This window comes from Apteryx mantelli, chromosome 10 (genome assembly GCF_036417845.1).
Source record: "Apteryx mantelli isolate bAptMan1 chromosome 10, bAptMan1.hap1, whole genome shotgun sequence".
NCBI classification, from domain to species: Eukaryota; Metazoa; Chordata; class Aves; order Apterygiformes; family Apterygidae; genus Apteryx; species Apteryx mantelli.
Window position 1 is genome coordinate 231,323 of NC_089987.1, and position 21,661 is coordinate 252,983.

Consider the following 21,661-nt stretch of genomic DNA (forward strand, 5'->3'; position numbering starts at 1 on the left):
CATGTAGGCATCATCTATTAACAAAAAGTCTTACAAAACACTGCCTATCTGAAACAGTGCCTGGACTAAGGGTTCTGATCAGCACATTTAAAATCAAGATAAACTAGTCCCACACCCATGAACCACACTCCACAGGTCAACTGTCCTGTACCTCAAAGATGCACAACACATGCAGCAAAAAAAATGGAATTAACAGCTTCTCAGGAAGCTAATTTGGCATGTTAATAGTGTTGCAGTTACAACTACCCTGGCTTGAGAGGCAGAATCTCTCCCAGTAATGGGTTTCCAGCATTGCAAACATCTACTGCAAGACTCCTAGCATACCCACCTATTTTCTTAAGGCACATGCTCATTGTAGATGTGACACAGGAGAAAGATTTTGGGAAGTGAGCACTGGGCTGACCCAAATTAGTCAAGGTGTTAATAATTTTGCTAATCTTCTTTAAATAGTTTTCTGGAAGCATGTGTACAAAAAATGTATTAAAACAGAAGCCTAATCTAGCAAAAGATTATTAAAGAGACAATTTATTTTATGATGATGTTCTGATCAAAAACAGCATTGAGGAAAGACTTTTTCCTGACAATGCTATAGGTATCTCAGTCCTGGGAATGCCTGATGAATTTTGTTTCATTTCAGTTAGGAATTTCATTATTATCTTTATAAAGAAAGACATCAGGGACAAGAATTGTTTTTTCATGTCTCAGGCAGAGTGTGCAATCTTGGTAGTCAAGAAACCTGTTTCTGCATACTGAACAAATATAACCTGGAGGTAGAACGATGCTGAAGAATCCTATAGTGTTATGCTAACAGAAGACACACAACAAATTAAACAATATACTTTAATAAAATCCCTTTAAGCAGTGTTTTGGATAAAAATCAATTTTTCCTGTTTCTGTCTGCTCTGAAGCATTTCAAAAAAAAAAAAAAAAAAAAGACAGAGTTCCTTTTGTCACCTATGCCATGTAAAGTCCTGCTAAGTAGCACAGTCATATGCACCTTCTGAATGACATTTGCTTTCACTGCCTAGCAACATGAAGAAACACATCATATAATTACCCCTCAAAAGTTCCCTCTAAACAAAAAGCTTAGGTAGCAGGTGTGCCATCCTATAAAGAATGGCATAGCTCTGCTAAGCAGGGTCTCAGACATTACCGTGATTCTTCTCATTAAGCAAGTTTTTGGTGGCTGGCAGGAACATCTCCATGAGTTCAGGCACCTTTCTAATGACATGAACAGCACACAATGCTGCCTGTGAAGGAAAACAGCTCCATTAGCACACACTACAATGGCAACGATATATGTTTTGAGAACACCTAACACAGTGGGAACTATCACAATGTTCATGAAACACAAAGGTTCATGATACAATATTCTATCTCAGTACTAGAAGCAATGCCAAACAGCATCATTCGGACTGATGTGAAAAGATTTAGAAATAAAAACAAACACCAAAAGATTGGGGTTAGTGCCCATTAATAGGCAGATGTTTACACTATAATCAATAACTTAAACATACACAGTATCAAAGTAAAAACAGCTGCCTCATCTGTTGGAGGCATGTCTTGGAGAGGCTTACACACATTCCTGCTATCCACTGTTTTACTTCTGCTCCAGATAGACAGGGGAGTCCAGTCTCTGTCTATGTCACAAACACTAGGAAATATTCAGCCAGTGTGATCTAATCTGTTTAGTGTTTCAGATATCAGCAAGGTATCCCATCAATCTTAAGTTTCAGTTCACAACAAAGTACTCAGTTCCCTGAAGTACCTTCTTCCTAAGATAGGAGTTTGAAGTTTTCAGGAGTTTTTCCACCTCTCCTGCAAGGTCTCTGCACATCTCTGAAGAACCCATGCAGCCAAGAGTACAGAGTGCCAGCCCCTGCACATATTGCGTGCTGTGATTAAGGTCACTGTAAAGGAGAACAAAAAAGCCAGTCAGCACACACACATAGAACCTGAACACAAGAAAAACGGAATCTGTACATACAGTCATCTGGCCAGCTGCATGCATGGCCCAGAAGAACGCTCTGGATACTCAGCAATTTAGGAGTATGAGTGAGGAGCAGTAGCAGCTTTGAGTGCATGCAACACAGAGTTTGGCCCTGCTTGTACTTAGATTCCTCCACTATAAAGATACAAGACTTGGGTAAAACTATCAAGTGGGCATCCAACGCTTGACCTGAGAGGGGGAAGACCACACAGAACTCCATTGAAACTACTGAAGTTAAAGCCTTGTATTTTGGAACTTATATGCAGAAAAGTATCAAAAGTACACATCAAGTACAATGCTGCAGTGACTTTGTGGTTGTCCCAATTAAATGTGTTCTAGAATAGGCTCTGGCTTTTGGTTTATACACCCTATTTTGCAGTTTCTATGCCTTAAGATTTTTGTGTAATTTCATTTCCTGCATATATTTACAATACCTTTTAATTCTGGCTGGTCCCCTTCCTCCCTTCTATTTCACTGCTTTATTTCACTATTTCATTAGTGTTAATGAAGGACAAATTATAGATTTGTCCTTCAGATTTGGTCAGGAAACAAGTCCTAAAAGGGTAACATACAATTTGTATGCCCTTAATATATTAAACCTAGTATAAATTCTAATTTCACATTATACTAAAGCTTACACACTTAGCACAAACACTGATTAGAAGAAATGGAATTTGCACTGACAAATCAGACCGTATATAAAATTTATGTAGAATATCCTCTGTCTGAATTTGTCCTACTTCCAACATGCCCCATTCTCCTGAGCTTAAAAAACAAAAACAGCCACACACCTCGAAAAGAATCAGTGCAGGAATTTTGTTTTGCAATCCTAGCTCTTCACATGCCTGAGGAAGTCACCAAAGCACTCAATAAAAAGTTAAATAACCTATCAAGTACATGCTATTTGTGTGTCTCTCCACCAATGTCATACAGTACTAGAAAATAGAGCTTCCACATGACAATCCCAAGAGCCTTTAAAACAGATTTCTATGACACTTTTCATCAAGCTACTTGGTACTAATGTCACACAGCATCCACAATCCAGTCACAAAAGATGATTCTATTGTGAAGAAAGCAAAAATATGGTTCTTGGTTTGGGGTATTTTTGTATGATGGGGCAGCAAGGAAAATGAGTGGTATGTAACCAAACACGTACAACATGTAGAAAAGCAAGAGACAGCATTCTGGTTGTGACATCAAGCAACCATGCACTATGGCAACATGAGGATGAAATAGCAGATGGCACATGCTGCTAAATGGGTTCATTTTTCTTTTCTCTCCTTCAACAAATTTTTTGGCAGCTACACACTCTGCATATAGCAAGTATATGCTTCACGAGGGTGCTCATATTTGTGGCAAAAAAATCTAGGTCATGCTATAAAAACAAAAAAACATCAACCAAGCTGGCATTTGGATAAATCTAGTAAGACCCAGTTGTTATGCTCCTGCTCCCTTCCATCTTGAAAACACCGGGAAACACACCAATCATCATCTACTAAACCATAACATAAAACAGTCCCAGTTTAGCAGCATTTTGCTGGGGGGGGGGGGGGGGGGCAGGGGAAGGAGGGGGTGCATGGGGGAATCCTATTTTTCCACCCCCCTCATCTGATTTCAGCAAGATGCCAAGTAGACAGCACATCCCAAGTTGCTGCCTTGCTTCCAAGAAAAAACATTCATCAGGACTGCTAGGCCAACCCTAAGAAGATGACAGCATATACAGTCTTGATCCCTGAAGTCAGTCAACTCTTCAGAGCTCATCAGCACTATAGTCAAGTGAGTAAACACTGGAAAACATGGCTGCAGCAATATCTACAATTTTGTGACATAGGATGGCCAGTCCAGCATACAAAATTCTATCAGTGTCATAAAAACATCCTCTGATTCAATCATATATAAAATGTGGATTGGCCCTTCAATGGTGCTGCCTTGCCTGACTAACTGCTTGCCTGGCTTTTGCCTACAGCAAGCTAGGAGGTAACTATTTTACAGAACTAGGAGAGTGTTCTTTACAACAATTTGAGGTTTTCTGCACTGGCTGAGCAGCTTATTGTGGTCATTTCAGCTTCCTGATTTTATTCATCTTAAACCTTCAGAAAACACACATTCCCATTCTGAAACAGTGGTTACATCAGATGCAGTTTGTCATGTGCATTCAGGACCAATGCAACCTTGTATTCTCTTCCCTCTAAGGCAGCTGAATAGGATCATCCAAAGTAGCACAGGACTAAAACAGTCTTGTACAGTCACCAGCATTAGATTTCTAGATTGAAGATACCATTATTCTAACATAATTAAAAAAAATCCTGAAGTACTCAAAATATCACCATCAGGAGTAAACTTTGAGATCCTGAAACCTTAAAACCTATGTTCATGGAGAAAGAGATGGTACCCTTACTTCTTGATGCAATTGGTCATGAGAAGATGAACATCCTGTCTCTCATCCAGCAGCAACATGGCACCTAAATACCCAATGCGCTTGTCTGTGAATTTCTGAGAGGCAATGAGCTTGAGGCACTCCAACTGGAAAAAAAGTAAATAAAAAGGACAGAATTAGCTTAAATTACTTCTTTGCTAAAGAAGAAACAGTTTGAACCTTTATGTACATCTCTTGGGTCTCTCAGAGAACCAGTCTAAAAAGTATATTTTCTTCCTACTTTGGTGATATGGAAAAACAACAAACAAAGGTTAAATGATCTGCCCGAAGCTCCCACCAAGCCAGAGGCAAAGCCAGAGGCAGCTCCTTTATCTTGAAGCAGCCACTCACTGCTGACCTTCCATGACCTCGGATGTACCAGATATGCCAGAGGTATGTCAGAATACAAAAGCAAAAAACAACATGTTTAGAGACATTCTATAGATCAAGAACGTGCATCTTCCTGTCTCCCTCTTCCACAATCTACCAGAGGAATAACATTCCAAAAATAAGCTAAGATATTGGGAAAACTGCAACCAGCATTCTCCAGGTCTCCAGGTGAAGATTCATAACACATGTCAAGACAGACCTCCAAACATCCCAAACAGCAGACAGCAAAACCAAAGCTAATAGTGCTCCAAACCAGTCAATGTGCCCAAAACACACAAAGCAGACTGGCACATGCACATAACACAGCAAGCACCAAAGTCCAACCTACCTGTCCAAAATGCGCTGGGTAACCCAGCATGTGCATATACAGCAGCTTTGCCACATTTCTGCATCGGTATGTGTTATCTTCCTCTCTGAAGGATGATCGGATAGCAGCACATTCCTTCTGTATCATCTCACGCTCTTCTGCCTGGGTTCTTGCTGTCCGGATGGTCCGGATCAGCTCCCGCAGTCTGATAGGGGCTGGCATCCTCTGGGAGGAGGAAGAAAGATCTGTAAACCTTCTACTGTACCTGATGACTTCATAATCATCTCATATTTTAGCATAAAGAAAATTTATTTCTTATCCCACAATTATAAAAATGGAAGGAACAAGAAAATACAGACCGCTTCAGTGGCTTGGTTAAAATGAAACTTGAAAACCAGAGGAATTCTATGTACCTCTGAGGAATTTAAGTGCTCACATTTGCTGTTCCGCTTTCACAGAACATTACAGACAGAAATTGCTATGCTTTGAGCTGGCTGTCAAATGAACATAACATGACTCCCCACTTGAAATGGGAAGAAAAAGAACTTGGCAATGCATGCTCTCATGTTCACATCTTCTGATTTTCTCCAGAAGTCATACTCAGATAGAGTTGATCACAAAATCATGATGAATTGGGACACAAATCCTTTACAAAAATCAATGCTGCTTAATAAACAACACAAAATTTCAGACAGGTGTTTCTGATATCTATGCCTCAAAAATCCTGCATCCTTGTGCCATGCACAATCCTTTCTTACAGGAGTAGAAGTGTGCAGAAAAAAGCAGATGCAAGACCAGTCCTGACAGTGTGGATACATTTCAGAGACTCTTCTTAAAAAAATGCAAGTTGACACTGCCCCTTTATTACACACCAGCCAGAACAACTCTTTCTGAAACAAATAAGCCCATCACATTACCGTCTGGTGGCACTGTGTAAAGACAGTGTGCAAGGAAAGTCTATCCTACACGAACTTTCAGTAGTTTCATTTTACCAGATGGAACACAGACTGAGCTGTCTGATCTGGAGAGCAATTTGTTCTCTTGAATACCCCTCAAGAGAAAAATGGCTAACAAAAGTCGAATTTAAGAATTATGTTCAACAGTTGAACATTCAAGTTGTTATACTCACCAAAGCAGACTCTTGACTTTCATGAAGACCAGACTACGCATGCACCTCACAGTCTTTTTTTTTATGCATGCAAGACTGAAGATAACTAAACTATTCTGATGACACATAAATGTCATACCAACTTGCAAGAAGTTATTCAACATGGCAGTCTGTTACAGTTTTTGTCTGGGTCACCATCCTCCCAAACCAGTGCGTCATTCATTTTAAGCACTGCCATATCACAAGACGAAATCACTTGCATAAACGATGCAATATACCGGAATACACGAGGGAACAGTCAGGCTGAGAAGCATACTGAGCTAGTAGTGGACTTGTTTGCTAAAGAAATTAAACACAGCTGCACATACAATGAGTAAAGGTGGCCTCACAGTAAAATAGCTGAGTGATGTTATATAGATCTGGATTATAAACCTGATCTGCTACAGAGTTCACACAAAACACTAAGTCATTTCAGTCAAACCAGGTAGCTCCTCATATTCCAGTTGCCCATCTTCATATCTAGAGCTTGAATTTGCAGAGACATAAAGCATTCAATTTTGAAAATGAAGAGTTGCTCTTTCAGCACAAGGAAACTTTGCCCCAAGATGCCTCAAAGTGAAAGATCAAGATTATTGGATACTTTAGTCCTTAGTCTTGCCTTGTTTCTCCATACATGAAGTTAATAACACTTCCTCACATTACTGTGATATGAAATAAATTAATGCTTGCTAACCTTTCAGATGCTGCACTAATGAGCATCAGAGGAACGGTCAAGGGAAAGTACGAAATCTGTCTTCAGAACAGTATTTGAACATGCAGTAAGTAAGGCCTTTGAATGCTGCAGTCATGTTCTTTCAATGATGCTTGTACAATATTTCTAAAGTTTTGAAAGTAAACGGAAAATATTTTCCTCCCACAGCTTTGTATCAGTATGTATATGGGGAAATCATTAGCTGCGTGAGACTCTTTAGACTGACAACATGGAGCTCTGCTCTTGAGCCAACAACTCAAGTGATAGTCATAGACCGTGATCTTTCAGCAGCAAGGTAAAATTCTATGATCATGAGAGACAGAACATACAAACCCTGCTGAGAAGCAGGAGCTATGCATTGGAACACATTTACTGTACACAGCCTGTGGAGATTATAGCTGCTAAATTGCAAGTTTCAAAGGAGCCTGAACAAATCAACTTTTCAAACGTTATTTGGCCAAACTGAAACAAGATTTTCACAGAAGCAACACAATATATCCTTAAAACAAAAGGACAGCCCCCTGCCACTCTTACAGAATTCAGCCAAAACCATGAGGGTTCCAAAACTTCTCAAATAAAAGGCAGTTTAATTCTATTGGTTCCCCTCTCCTCCCATACCCCCCACCTACCCATAATAAAATATTTTTCCTATCCTGAAAGGGCAAAATAGACTTATCTAAAATCCTACAACAAGCCTCTGACAAATACCTCACTTGGGAAGTTTCCAACTGGTAGAGGTAGAGATATAAAAAACTGAAAACGACTTAAAAAATGAAAGCATTGTTTTAAACAGCATGTAAAATGAAGGTAACTGCGTAAAAGTTAACTACTGCAGAGAAAGCTAGAGTGTCAATTTAGCGTGCAATGTTTGCTTGTTTGCTTCACAGTTGCTGCCTGGCTGCATTGCTCTGTGGTAATTTATTCCTAGTGAAAAGGGATAAAGAAAATAAGTGTATGCTGCTACTGGAGACTTGTTAACCTGCTATCAACTACACCCTAGCACATACTTCAATAACTTGTCTGCCTAGGCCTATCCTTAGAGTGAGCCTTCAGAGCTGAAATTCTGAACAAAACTTGAGAGACAGGGTTTATCTACCTGGGAGGTTATTCTGAAATAAGATAAGATACAATCCCCAAAATTCTGTGCATCCTTGTAACACCACCTGTTTAAGTTTGTTTTAAATTCATCATATCACAAGTGGTTGAATCTACGCTGTAGAAAAAAAAAGAAAAAGTCTTATGAATCTCCTATAAAAGCCATTTTTAATTCAAGCTGAACCCCGATTTCTGTAGTAGTCTTCAACTCATCCTACTAATTTACATGAAGAATGCGGTCTACCAACACTTCACGAGAATCTTCTCTAGTATTTTCTAGCTTAGGAAGGAACTATATCTTTTTGATTACTGAATGTACAGCCAAAGAAGGCGAAAAGCAAAAGATTAGAAACATAATGGTCATACCAGGTCAGACCAAAGCTCCATCCTGTTCAGTATCCAGTCTGCAACAATGGCCAATAGCAGATGCCTAGGGAAGAGTATAAGAACAGGGCAAGCACATAGCAACACTTCCCCAGAATACTCTTGCAATCTCCAACAATTTGCAGCTCAAGAACTTCCAAAGCCAGAAATAGCATCAAATCTTCATCAGATTTGTCTGGTTTCATTTGGAACCCAGGTAAACTTCTAGCATCAACAACATTCTGCAGAACAGAGTTCCACAGCTTGATTGCACACTGTGGAGAACCACCTCCTTCACTTGTTCTGTATTTTCCAACTGCTTGTTTCTATTGATGCTCCCAATTCTTCTATTAGGAGAGACAATAACATTCATTCCCTGTTTAGCTTTTACATGAAACTCATGATCTTATACACCTCCATTTTTGTCTCTCGCTTACCCTCTCCTGTCTGAAAACTACAGCCTCTCACTCACACCCTTCCACAACTCCAGCTTATCTTTGTTACCTTATCTGTGCATTCTATGGTTCTCCTATGTCCTTTTTAAAGGGGCGGGGGGAGGAAAGGGGGAAAGCAAAACTGCACACAGGATTTAAAAGGTGGATGTGCCATTGTTTTATGTGTCATATAAATGTCTTCTACTTTTCTCCCCACTACTTCTTATTAATTCCTAACAATCAGTTTGGGGTTCCGATTGCTACAAAGCACTCGGCTTGTGTTTTTCATAGAACAGTCTTTCATAAACCAAAAATCCCATTCCTGGGTGGCAACAGTCATTTTAGAGCCCATAATTTTTAAGTTCAGATTAACCTCACACACACACACATACATACACACACACGCACCCATGTGCTTCTCCACTGATTTTGCTCACCCAAACATTTGTTGAAAAATTTGGAAAAAACAATTAGACAACAACAACAAAGTAAAAATGCTCTACTGCCAGAATAATCCTCTGCAGTCTGAGGCAACAGTCTCAAAATCATTAAGCTGACCTATACCGACATAAAGAAGGCATCAAGAACCTACAGCTTTGGGAGATTTGGGGTGAAGTTCTCCCTTCAGCAGTAAACCACAATTAGGCTATGGTTTTGCAGTCTAGTTAAGTTGATCTAAATCTCTAATGTTCCTGAGAAGATAGATAGTGGCTATCACAAGTTGAAACCATAACTTTTTTTTTTTTAAGGAAATAATTCTTTGCAAACTTTTAAAAAAGCTCTAATGCATAGTTTGCAAATAGACTGAAGTTTGGCAGGGAGTTGCTTGGAAATCAGAAGTCCATTTTGCTCCCACTCTGTATTTTAGGAGATTATAAACTACTGAACATTGATCTCCGTCAGCCTGAGATTTGTACAACAGCATAGCTTTCTTGGCCACGTGCCTGAAACTCATTCTGCAGGTATGCCCATAGAGGACTTCGGCATTTTATATTAAGCTTAGCCCTAGACAACACAAAGTAAAAGGACAGACTGCCCAAGTAGTTTTAGTCAAGGGGAAACAGCACTGAACAAAGTTGCTATATATACTAAGCACAGCTTTTTATGAATATTAATTCTTCACCCTTCACAGACATTTAGGCAAGACTTCCTACCTCACTGACAGGACAGGTAAAATGAAAGCGAACACTGTAGATCTAATATGATTTCACCCCAGTGTCATCCATTTTACTGTACTGAATAGAAATGCATAACCTATACTTACAAATGCCCTTGCATAAAATAAACAAAGCAAATAAACAAAGCAAATCACACTGTAAACATTACTTTTTCTCCCCACATCACAACCACAGGAAAACATGCAGAAGCTAGCATTTAAGAAAGCAAACAATTCAAGAATAAATAAAGACTCTTAATGAAACGATAGCTAAATTATGAGGCTACCCCTACTTTACATTTAATTGTGTAATATGCTAACAGGCAGTTAGTACAGACACAGTTCAATTTGAACTACTTCCTAGGAGCAATCATCTCTCTCTCTCACACGCTTCCTGTCTGATAAAAGCAGGACAATTAGGAACTGCTCTGAAGGAGGACATCATATAGTGCGAAAGACAAGGCTATTATTTATTTTCCAACATTCAAAATTTCTCTCTTTGTGCTGCAAATCCATATCCTTTCACCAATATTAAATCATTTGGCATTTTAAACACATATTTGATTTCTTCCCATAAGAAAAGTTTTGCACATGTTCCAATCCACATGACAGTATTTCCTTCTCACAAAATTAATCACTTCAAGAACTTACTCCTTGGGTCTTGAAATACCTTCCCGTGCATACATCTTTCTAGCATTTCAATACTTAGAAGTTCCTATGCAACATACCAGGTTGACTTTCCTTTTTTTTCTTTCATAAAGAAAGGATTCTCTTGTGACCAAGAAATTCTCACACCAGGCATTTGATTTCCGCCCCCAGGAACTTTAAGATTCTTTGCACTCTAACAAACCAGAAGTCTTATCTCATTTTTAAGCTTTGGATTTTTAAAGCAAGCATAAGTGGTAGATACTGTAGGTGCCAAGAAATCTGGAATACTTTTGAATATAAGTATTCTCGTGTCCTAGAACAGATTAACATTTACCTATTACCAACTATTCCAAAGCCTATCACAATGCTAACAAACCTTGAATGTGATATACCTTGAGTAATTCCTGCTGACTCTGTTAAGTATCACTGTACAGAGGACACTGTGCATACACCCAAATAATTAAAGTAATATTGAGAGCTTTCTCACTAATGGACTGCACAATCACATACCTGTTGCCCTGTATCGCTGCAGTACAGGGAGTAAAGCGGAAACTGCAGAGAAAAAAGAAAAGCCATGGCAGGTAAGGCATAAAACTGATCTAACCTAGTATCCTGTCTCAGAATGGGAAGTAGCAAGTGCATAGAGGAAATAAAAGAGAAAGTACATCTCCTCAGCATCTTCCCTGCTTCCAGGACTTACTGCAGCTTAAGAGACTTCCTGACCCAAAGGTAAGTGCACCTCTCTACAGATCTACGAATTTGCCTAATCACTTTTTGAAAGCACTCAAGCTTTTTGTCATTCATACCTGTGGCAATAAATTGCACAGTTTGATTATAAATTTCATGAAAAATGACTATTTTGCTTTATATATATATTTTATATATATACACACACACACACGTACTTCGAAAGTTACAAAAGTTTAGGGAAAACTCTCTCTCTGTTTGGCTCCTGTTGAGCTGATATTTTTTATAAAGATATTATAGACAGCTCTAAGATCCCCTTCTTGAATGACAGCTTATTTAGAACCTTTTACTGTGTATTTATCATTATAGTGATTTTTCACCACAAGCATTGGTTTGCATTTACTGACAATGAATTCAGTTCACCATCTTATTGCATACTCTCTTAGTATCATGAAATCCTTCCATAGCTTTAAATCAAACCATCACCTTACTACTCATTCCTCTTTTCCAAATCACTTATGAATATGCTTAATGGCACAGTTTCTCGGAGAGCGTCTTAATAACCTCTTTCTATCATGAAAGCAGACAGATTTTCTATCCTTGTCTGGCCACCTTTGTTTCTATCCCTTTGCTAGTTATTAATTCACGAGAGGATCTCCCTTGCAAAACTGCACAGTCATGCAATAAAAACCTTTGGTGAGAGCCTCTGCCAAAACTTCTGAAAAAATCCAACCATTTTATAATCCAGACCACACTTACGCATTTACTAATAACTGTCAAGAACCACAGCAGTTCCTATGCTGGAGCTCCTTTAAAAAACTGGCATCACACAAACCACCACCTGTTCCAGTTGTAAATAAAGTGTTAAGACAGCCACACACCAGATTTGCAAACTAAGCAGTTTTGAGTTCCTTTAGAAATACTGGTGAACTTCACTTTCTGTTGGAAATTTGTTATTACTAATTTTACCTTGGGGTAACAAAACAGAGGCCTATCCAGGCACAAAGTCTTTAGGTGTTACTGAAACAGAAGAAATGCATCTATAACTAGTTCTGTTCCATGCTGTGGTATTGGGAAAACGTGTCATAAACACCAACTGAGAAGAACAGTAAGGACAGGAAAATAGATCAGGAAGCTTGCTTAAGAATACAACATGAAGATACTTTAAACAATTTAGCAGTTCTTACAGTTTCTTTTTATGGGATCTCCCAGAAAGTTTGTTATATTTGAAAGACATACTCATACATTGCTTCCACATAACCATCAGCAAATTAGTTCTCCTAAACCACCTCATTGTCTCAGTTCCCACCTCTACAGCATAGATGTTGACTGCACTGGGGTTTTGAAGGTATAATAGTTTAAGTAACTCTGTGACTGCAGTATTATCCCAAGCAGCAGCAAGGTGAATCAAATACGGTCAGTTTTGCCACAACCTACAGAATGACTTAGTAGTTTCTTCTTACTACTCGTATCAGAGGCATCTGCATATACAGGAGTCAAAACTTCCTTTTTGCATACAAAATATTCTTCCTAGGCTCCCTTTAAAAAAGAAAGCTTAAAATTAGCCAGCATCAACTGAGTTTCTCCCCTTCTACACCATCATTAAGGAAGATCCTTATACGACACCTCCACATAGATTTTGCAAACCGAGCAGCAGAACTGCCTGATACTTATTCTGTCAGTATTCACTTATTTTCACTTCTTTCACCTAATACAAGTCACGGAATCACACAGAATGCTTGAGGTTGGAAGGGACCTCTGGAGATCATCTAGTCAAGCAGGGTCACCTAGAGCACGTTGTCCAGTCACATACCACTACAATGCTGCAAGCAACCCTCCATCAGGTCAGGGACTTTCTCAGCCCCGGGCCGGGGGGGAGTTGTGCAACTCGAATCTGAAGTTAAGTCTGAAGTCCTCCTACATTAAAAAAAATAAAAAATAAAAATAAAAAGTTACCCATATCATGCCTGCCACATCACACTTTCTTTACCGCTTAACTTAAGCGGCTCCTGACTTCTTACAATACAGAGCAATGCTAACCACACACTGGTCAGCATTTTTCGCTTCCCATATTAAAAAAAATGATTTAAGAGAAAATTACCTAGATTTTGACTATTCTTTTGGCCAAAGCTAACCAAGTTGTGCCTTAAGAGCCACATGCTGCTAACAAATACTTCAACTACAGCTCTTATGTCAGTGACTACATCAGGTGACAAGCATCAAGATAGTATTGACGCAGGATCTGCTGAGTAAATTACCAGACTGGGAGAAAGCAAGCCAGCAGGTACTATTGAGGAAGGTGCTACCACTTCATTCAAAGACATACCTGCACGCACAGCTCAGACACATTTGATGAGGGGGCCCAAGGATGTTTGAGCAGCTATTTTCATGTCTTGCTTGTTAGTCACTCCCAGAGCTAAGGTTAGCAGCATAGGTCTCATGGTCATCAAGCAAGCCAAGTTTGAGGGGTCAAAAAAGCTGATCAGCCTAAATCCAAGCCATCTGTGCCAACAAGCCAAGTTTTATGCAGGTATCACAGGATTTCCTAAAACGTTGTTCAGAACCTCAATTTCACTTTTTTCTTAGAAGATAACTCCTTTAGCTTCATGAGGTCCATATATTGTTACACTCAGTAAGGTGACCCAATGAGTCATCAAAAACACTTCCTGTACAATCAATCCCATGTTCCTCTGGATGCCTCTTATTCAGGGGGCAGACTGTAATTTAATTAAGCCCATAAACCTATCATTTGAAGCAGCATGATTGCAGGCCAGAAGCATGCATTTTGCAGACTTGGTGGAAAAGCCATCAGAAGAGGCAGAATGGAAGCAATGAGAAAGTTAAATGAGTATTCCTACAGGATGGCAAGCATCTAATTTACACAAGCTAGCAAGTACTTTTCATGTTGGTTATAAATCAAACCAATATGTACTTGCAGATCATAATGTACAGCTAAAAAAAAAGAAAAAAAATGCAGGAGAAGACTGCACTGGCTCTACTTTTCCTGTTCTTTTCTGGAAGAAATACACATAAGTGTTCTCCCCTCCCTTTAGTCAAATTAACTTTAGGCATTCCTTATATAACAATTTTTCTAGAATTCAGACTGATTACAGGAGAACAGTAAGAAATAAAAACAATTTTCAGGTACACACTGCCAAGCAATCCGTGACTGGAGACTAGACTCACTGAGCGTACTGACAAGCTGTAACAGAAAGGGCACAAGGTCTCTCATGTCCTCCATGGATATACAGCCAGTACTCTAGGAAGCTGCAGCATAGTGAAAGGCACCAAGAATGGAAGAGGGTTCCAGCAAGGCCCAAAAGATGATTTGACAAATATTTATGATTTTCCTGATCACATGGACAACACACAGAGTACCACAGCAGGGCTCTGCCAAAGCAGTGAAACAGTAATGGTGTCGAAATCCCACTGGGACTTGAAATAACAACCATGCAGACTTCACTAAGAGAAGGAATTAGGGTTATACATCACTGAACAGATTATTAATGAGGGTTGGAACAAAAAATACTAGAAGATTATAAAACCAGAAGATGAATGGGATTAAACAATTTAGAGCTAAGAACAATTAAAACACTTACTTAGTGACCTACTCATTTTTGACTACACAATTTCTGTCTTGAAATCAGAATGTCTATGAAGTGTTTCAAAGATTTTAAAAAGTCAGCTTCAGGTAACAACTACAAAACAATCAAATACCAAACTGCCAAGAACAGTGAATTTTTAAGGGCTTCTCTATATTACAGAAATTAATTTATTGTACAAGATGACTGACTTACTAGCAGAGAGAGGACAAGCACATTGTCTGTGAATAACAGACCCCAAGTTTAACTTCAGCTGGCTAAAAGCAGCTTAGAACCTCCCTCTAAGTGGCAGGTCTTGTTTTTCAGGATTAGTTAACACTTTCCCCCAGTGCAGCCATATGTGTTTATTCTTTACATATTAACATAAATGACAAGGCAAGTTTTAAAAGTAATTACCTCTTTCCTCATTTTGTTTACATCAGTAGTTTTCCTCCACCTTTTCTTTACTAACTGCAAGCTCTAGAATTCAGGGATGGTCCCTGAATACCTGGAAAGAACCTTGAGGTTAATATTTACAAAATCTGGTAGGGTCAAACACATAACTCCTCCACCTCATCAACTCTATTCTCTTCTCATTTCCAAGGCCTTACCCTTTTGTGTAACCTACTATCAAGGCCAAACTGTTCTGAAACATGGTGCCTTTACAAAATAAATAAATAAAATTAAAAAAAATAAAAACCACACCTTTTCTCAGCTTTTCTTTCTACTCTTTGGATTGCATGAAAGGTGTTAGCTCAATTATCTTCCCTCTGTTGCTCATGAATTCTTCCCCTGAACAAGTAAATAAGGCTTTCTTTCCTTACCCAACTCATCTTATTAAACTATGTACAAGTGAAAACATTTCATTATTATCAGGAAAAAAAATAGAATATAAATATTAAAAACATTTAGTTTTATTGTAAATGGTTATTTTCTCCCTATTCTATAGTCTTTTAGTACTTAAGCTTGTGTTGTTTCAAAATTTCAGTTTTTACTCAACAGGTCACCATGCCAAAGAGATTTAACTATAGAATCTTGCTAAAAATCTCTCTTAGAACACCATAATACTCAAATATGATTGATAACCAAATAATTTGTATTATATTTGCAAGCAGCACCCAGTATTACCAAAACTGCACATGTAAACAACTCTCAAGTGCTTCAGCTAAATTGTATTCATCTACTAGGGACTGTATGTAAAGTTAAAAGGACTTACAATCCTTAAACATTCAATTGAGTTGAAATCCTACCCTCTGGAATCTATTTAGAAATGTTAGCATATCTCAAAATATTAAAACTACATTTTCAATATAGTAATAAAATGTATCAACCTTCTTAAGCAACTTCTTCTTCTTTTTTTTTTTTAAGTATCAGCCACAAACATTTTTAAATTCCATTATTATTTACTCTTGAATTCTGGAAACAATAAGGTATAAGACAGGCTGAGGCTCATGAAATCATTCATAGAACAGCTTCACCATTTGGGGGAATGCTTCTCAATTTTCAATCCAAATAAGATACGCATCTAGTCAAAGCTCCTGCTGAAAGCAGTATTTCTGAACTTGGCTCATTCTAAAAAGCAACCCAAGACTGCAGAAGCATATATTTTCAAACAATCTAAAATAGACAAATGAAGTTGCTGCACCCCAATTCATGCATAAGCAATCACACGCCTCAAGCAAAAACAGCTTTTGGGAAGTTGCATAATTAAAGCCTGACCCAGCTCCCACTGATTTCAGTAACAGAACTCCCCCACTTGCTTCAGTAGAACTTAATAAGCCTCCTGTACAGAGATGGGAAGAGGAAGACATGTCTAGACTGCATGAGGGGAATTACTGCAATGGTTAATTAAAATTGACTGATGGCCTCATCTCCACACTGCTATCAGTAGGCTTCACACTACTATCAGACCCTTCAAAAAAAATTATACACTGGCAGCAAAAACAGAAGTGTAAATACATACTACAAATAGGGATGAAGTTGTGAAAAAAAATACTAGAGGTACTGGTATATTGTTTAGTGCTATCAATATATATACAGGAAATGGTAAACACACAACCAAGGAGCATGGTCACCATCAAGAAGGACAAAGGCAACACAAAGAGTTAATAGGAAAAGCAACCAACCATACAACATTCAAAGTGGAAAAACAATCTCTTTTGACAAATAGCTGTTTAACAGAACAGAGAAACCTGTAAAGTAGAAAATAAGTAACGCTGAGAAACCAGAAACAAATTAAGGGGGGAGGGAGTGTTGAAATACAATATGATAATAAAAGGCAAAGTAACATGCATTACACAAAGATAACGTGGGGGAAAAAATGAAAAAAAAACCCACCTAAAAACAAGATCTGAGAGACAGTCTCAGAGGAAGCGATGGTACTATTTCCAGTCACATTTAAAAACAAGAAATGTAGCACAAGAGTATTCCAGAGGCAAAAGTCACCATGCTGTTCAGAAAGTGAGGGGAGGAGGAGAGCATCCCTGGCCCTTACTTGTCAGGTGTCTCAACACCCTTTAGTTTGAACAAATCCTATGAGCTAGCCAAACCAAACACAGCCCTAGCTCTCTTTTTTCTTTGCATCCTGCAGCTACGCCCCAACAGAATTGAGTGAGATTAGGTGAGCACTTCTGAGGTGGTTTCCATTTCTGCAAAACAGTACATATACCCCAAATCAAACAGTTCCTGAACTGGCTTCAAAAGATTCATTGAGCTTTCAATCATTGCAAAAATTATCCTCTAATACCTACCAAAAGAGCAAATAAGTATTTCTTCTTTTTTAAAAGCTAATAAATCAAGTGATGGGAGAAAAGTTAACATGTCTATGTAGCTGATCAATGTGATAGACAATATAGATTTCCTGGCTTTTGCTCCTATACTTCAGTCATGTCTGACCTGCATTACTTCTGTCTCTCTCATCTGCTTCCAGCTTCCCAACTATCTTTATCTGTAAGGTAATCCAGTTATTTTATTTCCTGTTCAGTCTCTTGCAGAGTTAAGATTTCCAAAAAAGAAATAAAATCTTCTGTTTGCTACTACATTATGGAAAAGAAAAAAATTTCTTTACAGGGTTAATGCCAAATGAAAGATGAGAGACAGCTTTTTTTTTTTTTAAACATGCATTAATACACACTCTGTTATACCTTCAGGTAACTTCTGCCATGTCCTAGGACGTTCTAACCTTAGATTGTACCTCGAGCATATCTGCCAAACTGCAAATAAAGCTAATAATACTATTTGTAATATTAGCAGAGATTCATTTGCACTCACACTACAATAACTCTGACCTTTGAGTAATAGCAACCTGGGCTAGATTTAAATGAGACTCATCATATATTTACTTTATCAACCTCAAAACCTTCATCCAACAAAGTAATACTGCTACCAGGATAGATTAGACCCTTTTCCCCAGAACACACCGAAGTATCATCTAGAACAAATTCATGTCACTTTCAATCAGAAGAGTTTTGCTCTGTTATTAAAAACACAAACAAACAGCCCATCTCCAAAGCATAGTCTGAAGTTATATACATTGCCAACTCAATAAGAACATAAATATTCACACAAAAAGAGGCACAAGAAGCTTTCCTGAATGAGTGCTGCTTGAAGCAGCTAAGGTTTTTATTATGCCTTACACTTTGAAAGGCAGCTTTCCAAATCTGAACTGCATTAACCAGTGCAGTCTCTGTCTGCATGCCTTTTAACAGAGAACTTTGATTCCTTTGTTGCAGCTTACAACACTTCAACACCACTGTGTGACAAACTTACTGATAACATTAGTTTACCCTGATGCTAATTCAAAGCTCTGTACACAAAGAAATTATCAAGAATCAGAACATTTTATCTTCCTTAATCTCTGGCCAGGACACAGCAAGAAAAGGTACTGAAGGACCTGTCCACTCTTACTGTACCAGCTTTAGAAAAAAGTCAGATTAACAGAAACAGTAAAAGAAGAGAATGCTCTTCTTCCTTCTATCAAACAAGGAGGAAATCTAAAAGTTATATTATGCATAGAAGAGAGAAAAAATGGATCCCCTTGCAAAAGAATCACCCCATCCTTTCTTTCTCCTTCTCAACACACAGAAATTTAAATACCTTCCTCCTTCCTTCTCTTGCCATGGAAGAAATGAGAGAAGTCTACACTGCATGCTGCCTCAGAAAAGCAAAATCTCTTGCCTTCACTGAGCTCTCAGGTATCCAGTAAAGTTTTCAACTCCCATGCCAAATACCACAGTGTGCATGAGCAGGCAAAAGAAAGAATTTGGCAGGAGAGTGGGACATGCAAATAAACAAAAAAGGAAATGGGCATATGAAAAACAACAGATACACATTATTGCAGAAAAGCAAAACAGAAAAAATAAAGCTATCTGTGCCATTTTAAATGTAAGATTCTAAGGCACTATACAGGAAAAAAAAAAAAGTCTTTTGTTCTGTTTAAGGTAATAGGTGTCAAATATACTTTCAGGCCTTGCACGTGAAATGCCACCCTTCCAAAGGCTTTCACTAGGATTCCATGCTGTTCCATCCACATTTCAGGCATCAGAAATTAAAATTTATTGCTAAGCTTAAAAAAAAAATTACAATGCAACAAAATACACAATTATTCTGTCTGCAGACTTTCAAAAGAATGCCTGCACACATCAAAAACTGTCAGAAAACTATAGCCAGTCTTACGGTTTGGGAAAGGAGAAAAGGGGAAACAGAGAACTCCACCAATCTTCAAGAATGGATGTGAAGCTGTCTTTAGTAATTGATTTTTGAACAACAGTAGTCTACTACTAGCACAAACCTATGTTTGCAATTTACTGCAAGTACCTTTGGCCAGAAACCAGACGTTTTTGCCTCTATCAAAACTTATGGAACTATGAGAGTACGTGCAAACACCGTCAGAATGACACAGAGAAACTAACTCCAATGCCTTGGGCCACTGTGCAGCACAAGTACTAAAAAGCCAGAGGAAGGACAGATGCAAACATCCAAGCTCCTCTTCAGACGCCAAGAGCCTCCGACACGAAGTCACATCGTGCTTCCCACCGAGGGAACTTCCACAGCAGTTCTGCGCTTTCCGCTGCGGAGAAGTTGTGCAAGATTTCCCGAGTCCCAGTCCCGGGGGGAAGCAAAAGAGCCAGCACCGTCTTTGGAGCAGGAAAAAGAGACAGGCCCTCGGCAATGCTGCCCTCCACCTCGGGCGGCAGCCGGGTATAGGGCGAGGGCGGCGGGGCCGGGCGCGGCGGGGCAGCCGCGGGGAGCCGCGCCGCGGGAGGCCGCGGCAGGGCAGCGGGCGGCGCCGGCGGAGAGGCCGGCCGAGGCTGGCACCAGGCCGCGGCCCGCAGAGCGGGGAGCGCCGGCGGCAGCGCGGGGCACGGGCCGCTGCGGGCCGCGGGCACCAGCGGGGCACCAGCGGGGAGGCGAGCGGGGGAGCGGGCGGGCGGCGCGAGCCCACTCACCGGGCCGGTCCCTGCAGCGGAGACAGCGGCGGCGGCAGGAGCCAGGCATTCAAAATGGCGGCGGCGTGGCCTCAGCACCGATACCGCAGGCGGAGGGATCCGCGGCCCGGCGCTCTGCTCTCGGGCTCCCGGCCGCTGTCGGTGGCGGGGAGGGCCGCAGTCACGGCGACTTCAGCGGCGGCGGCCTCAACGGCGGGAGCGCGGGAGCGGCGGCGGCCGGGCGGAACGAGCTCCCGGCACTACTTTCCTTGGCGGAAGCACCCGCGATACTGTTCGTTCGAGGAGCAGTACGACTCCACCTGCGGCCGTCACTGATGACGTCACGCGCCGGCGTAGTCCCCCGCGGCGAGCGCGGCCCCGTGGTGCGGCCGGGCGGGTCGCGCTGCCCCGAACGGGGGTTCCGGCGGCGCACGCGTGAAGGCGGAGCGGGGCGGAGGGCGCGCCGCCGCCGCCGGGAGGGCCGAGGGCCCTGCTGCCTGCGGGCCTGGGCCCGGCCCGGCCGCGAAACTTCACCAGGCCAGAGAAACCGCTGCCGCGGTGAATCCGCCCCGGCAGCTCGGGCGGGGCCGGCCGGGGGCCGCCAGTCCCGGCGGCCGAGAGCCCCGAGGCGTCGCCTGCGTGCGCCAGCATTGCCCCGAGCCCTCGAGGAGAAGCGTTGGGGTCCCTCCGCTTGGGACAGTGGATGGCCGAGGGCTGCCAGCCCCCCCGGCACTGCTGGCCGTGTTCTGCAGACGGGGCTGCGCCCCCGAGTGCGTGGGTCCACCCCAGCCCGAGTCACCACGGCCTTCCAGGCCTGCTCCCCGTGGGCTGGCCGAACACGGCACAGCAGCTCCCCGGCAGCGCCGTGCTGGGGGGGCCTGCCTGCGGTGAACACGGCTCAGCCGCAGGGGTCCACAGCACAGGAGTAAAAAGGGGATTAGAAAAATGTGCAGCAAATACGTCCACCACTGACCACACCATGGGGAAGGTGCTGGCACAGGAGGTTTGTACATGGCTGATTGGCAGGAGTCAGGAATGTATATTAGAGAAAAGATCATTCTAAACCTGCCAGCGTCCTACACTTTTTCCTTAAGTATGTGCTAATAACTCTTTGGAGACAGGAGACTGTGCAGTGCGGTCCATGTGGCTGACAATACAACACTTTCCTTATTGTGGCAATCACATTAAAAGCACAAACCAGAATTCCTGATGCAATGTGGGAAACTCTTTCTGAAGCCAATCCTGCAAATGAGACAGGCTGTGCAACAACCACACCGTCCAAGGAATGACTCAGGCTTTTTTTCCAATC

General features: G+C 40.9%; 1 protein-coding gene across 4 annotated transcripts in view; it reads right to left on the bottom strand.

Moving 5' to 3' along the window:
- AP1G1 (adaptor related protein complex 1 subunit gamma 1) overlaps positions 1 to 20,585 on the bottom strand; it is a 45,170-nt gene extending 24,585 nt beyond the window's left edge. For 2 of the 4 annotated variants that reach the window (XR_010885265.1, XM_067302257.1), the window contains exons 1-5: positions 8,424 to 8,459; positions 5,125 to 5,328; positions 4,389 to 4,513; positions 1,769 to 1,910; positions 1,154 to 1,250 (exon numbers count right to left, since the gene is read on the bottom strand). Coding sequence is in view for 3 of the 4 variants with exons in the window: in XM_067302257.1 (XP_067158358.1) it covers positions 1,154 to 1,250; positions 1,769 to 1,910; positions 4,389 to 4,513; positions 5,125 to 5,328; positions 8,424 to 8,444 (589 nt within the window). In the remaining variant the exon portion in view is untranslated. Of the gene's footprint in view, positions 1 to 1,153; positions 1,251 to 1,768; positions 1,911 to 4,388; positions 4,514 to 5,124; positions 5,329 to 6,232; positions 6,249 to 8,423; positions 8,460 to 20,373 lie in introns of those variants that run through there. The other 2 variants (XM_067302258.1, XM_067302259.1) reach the window with 2 other exon arrangements.
- Positions 20,586 to 21,661: the final 1,076 nt, after the last annotated feature.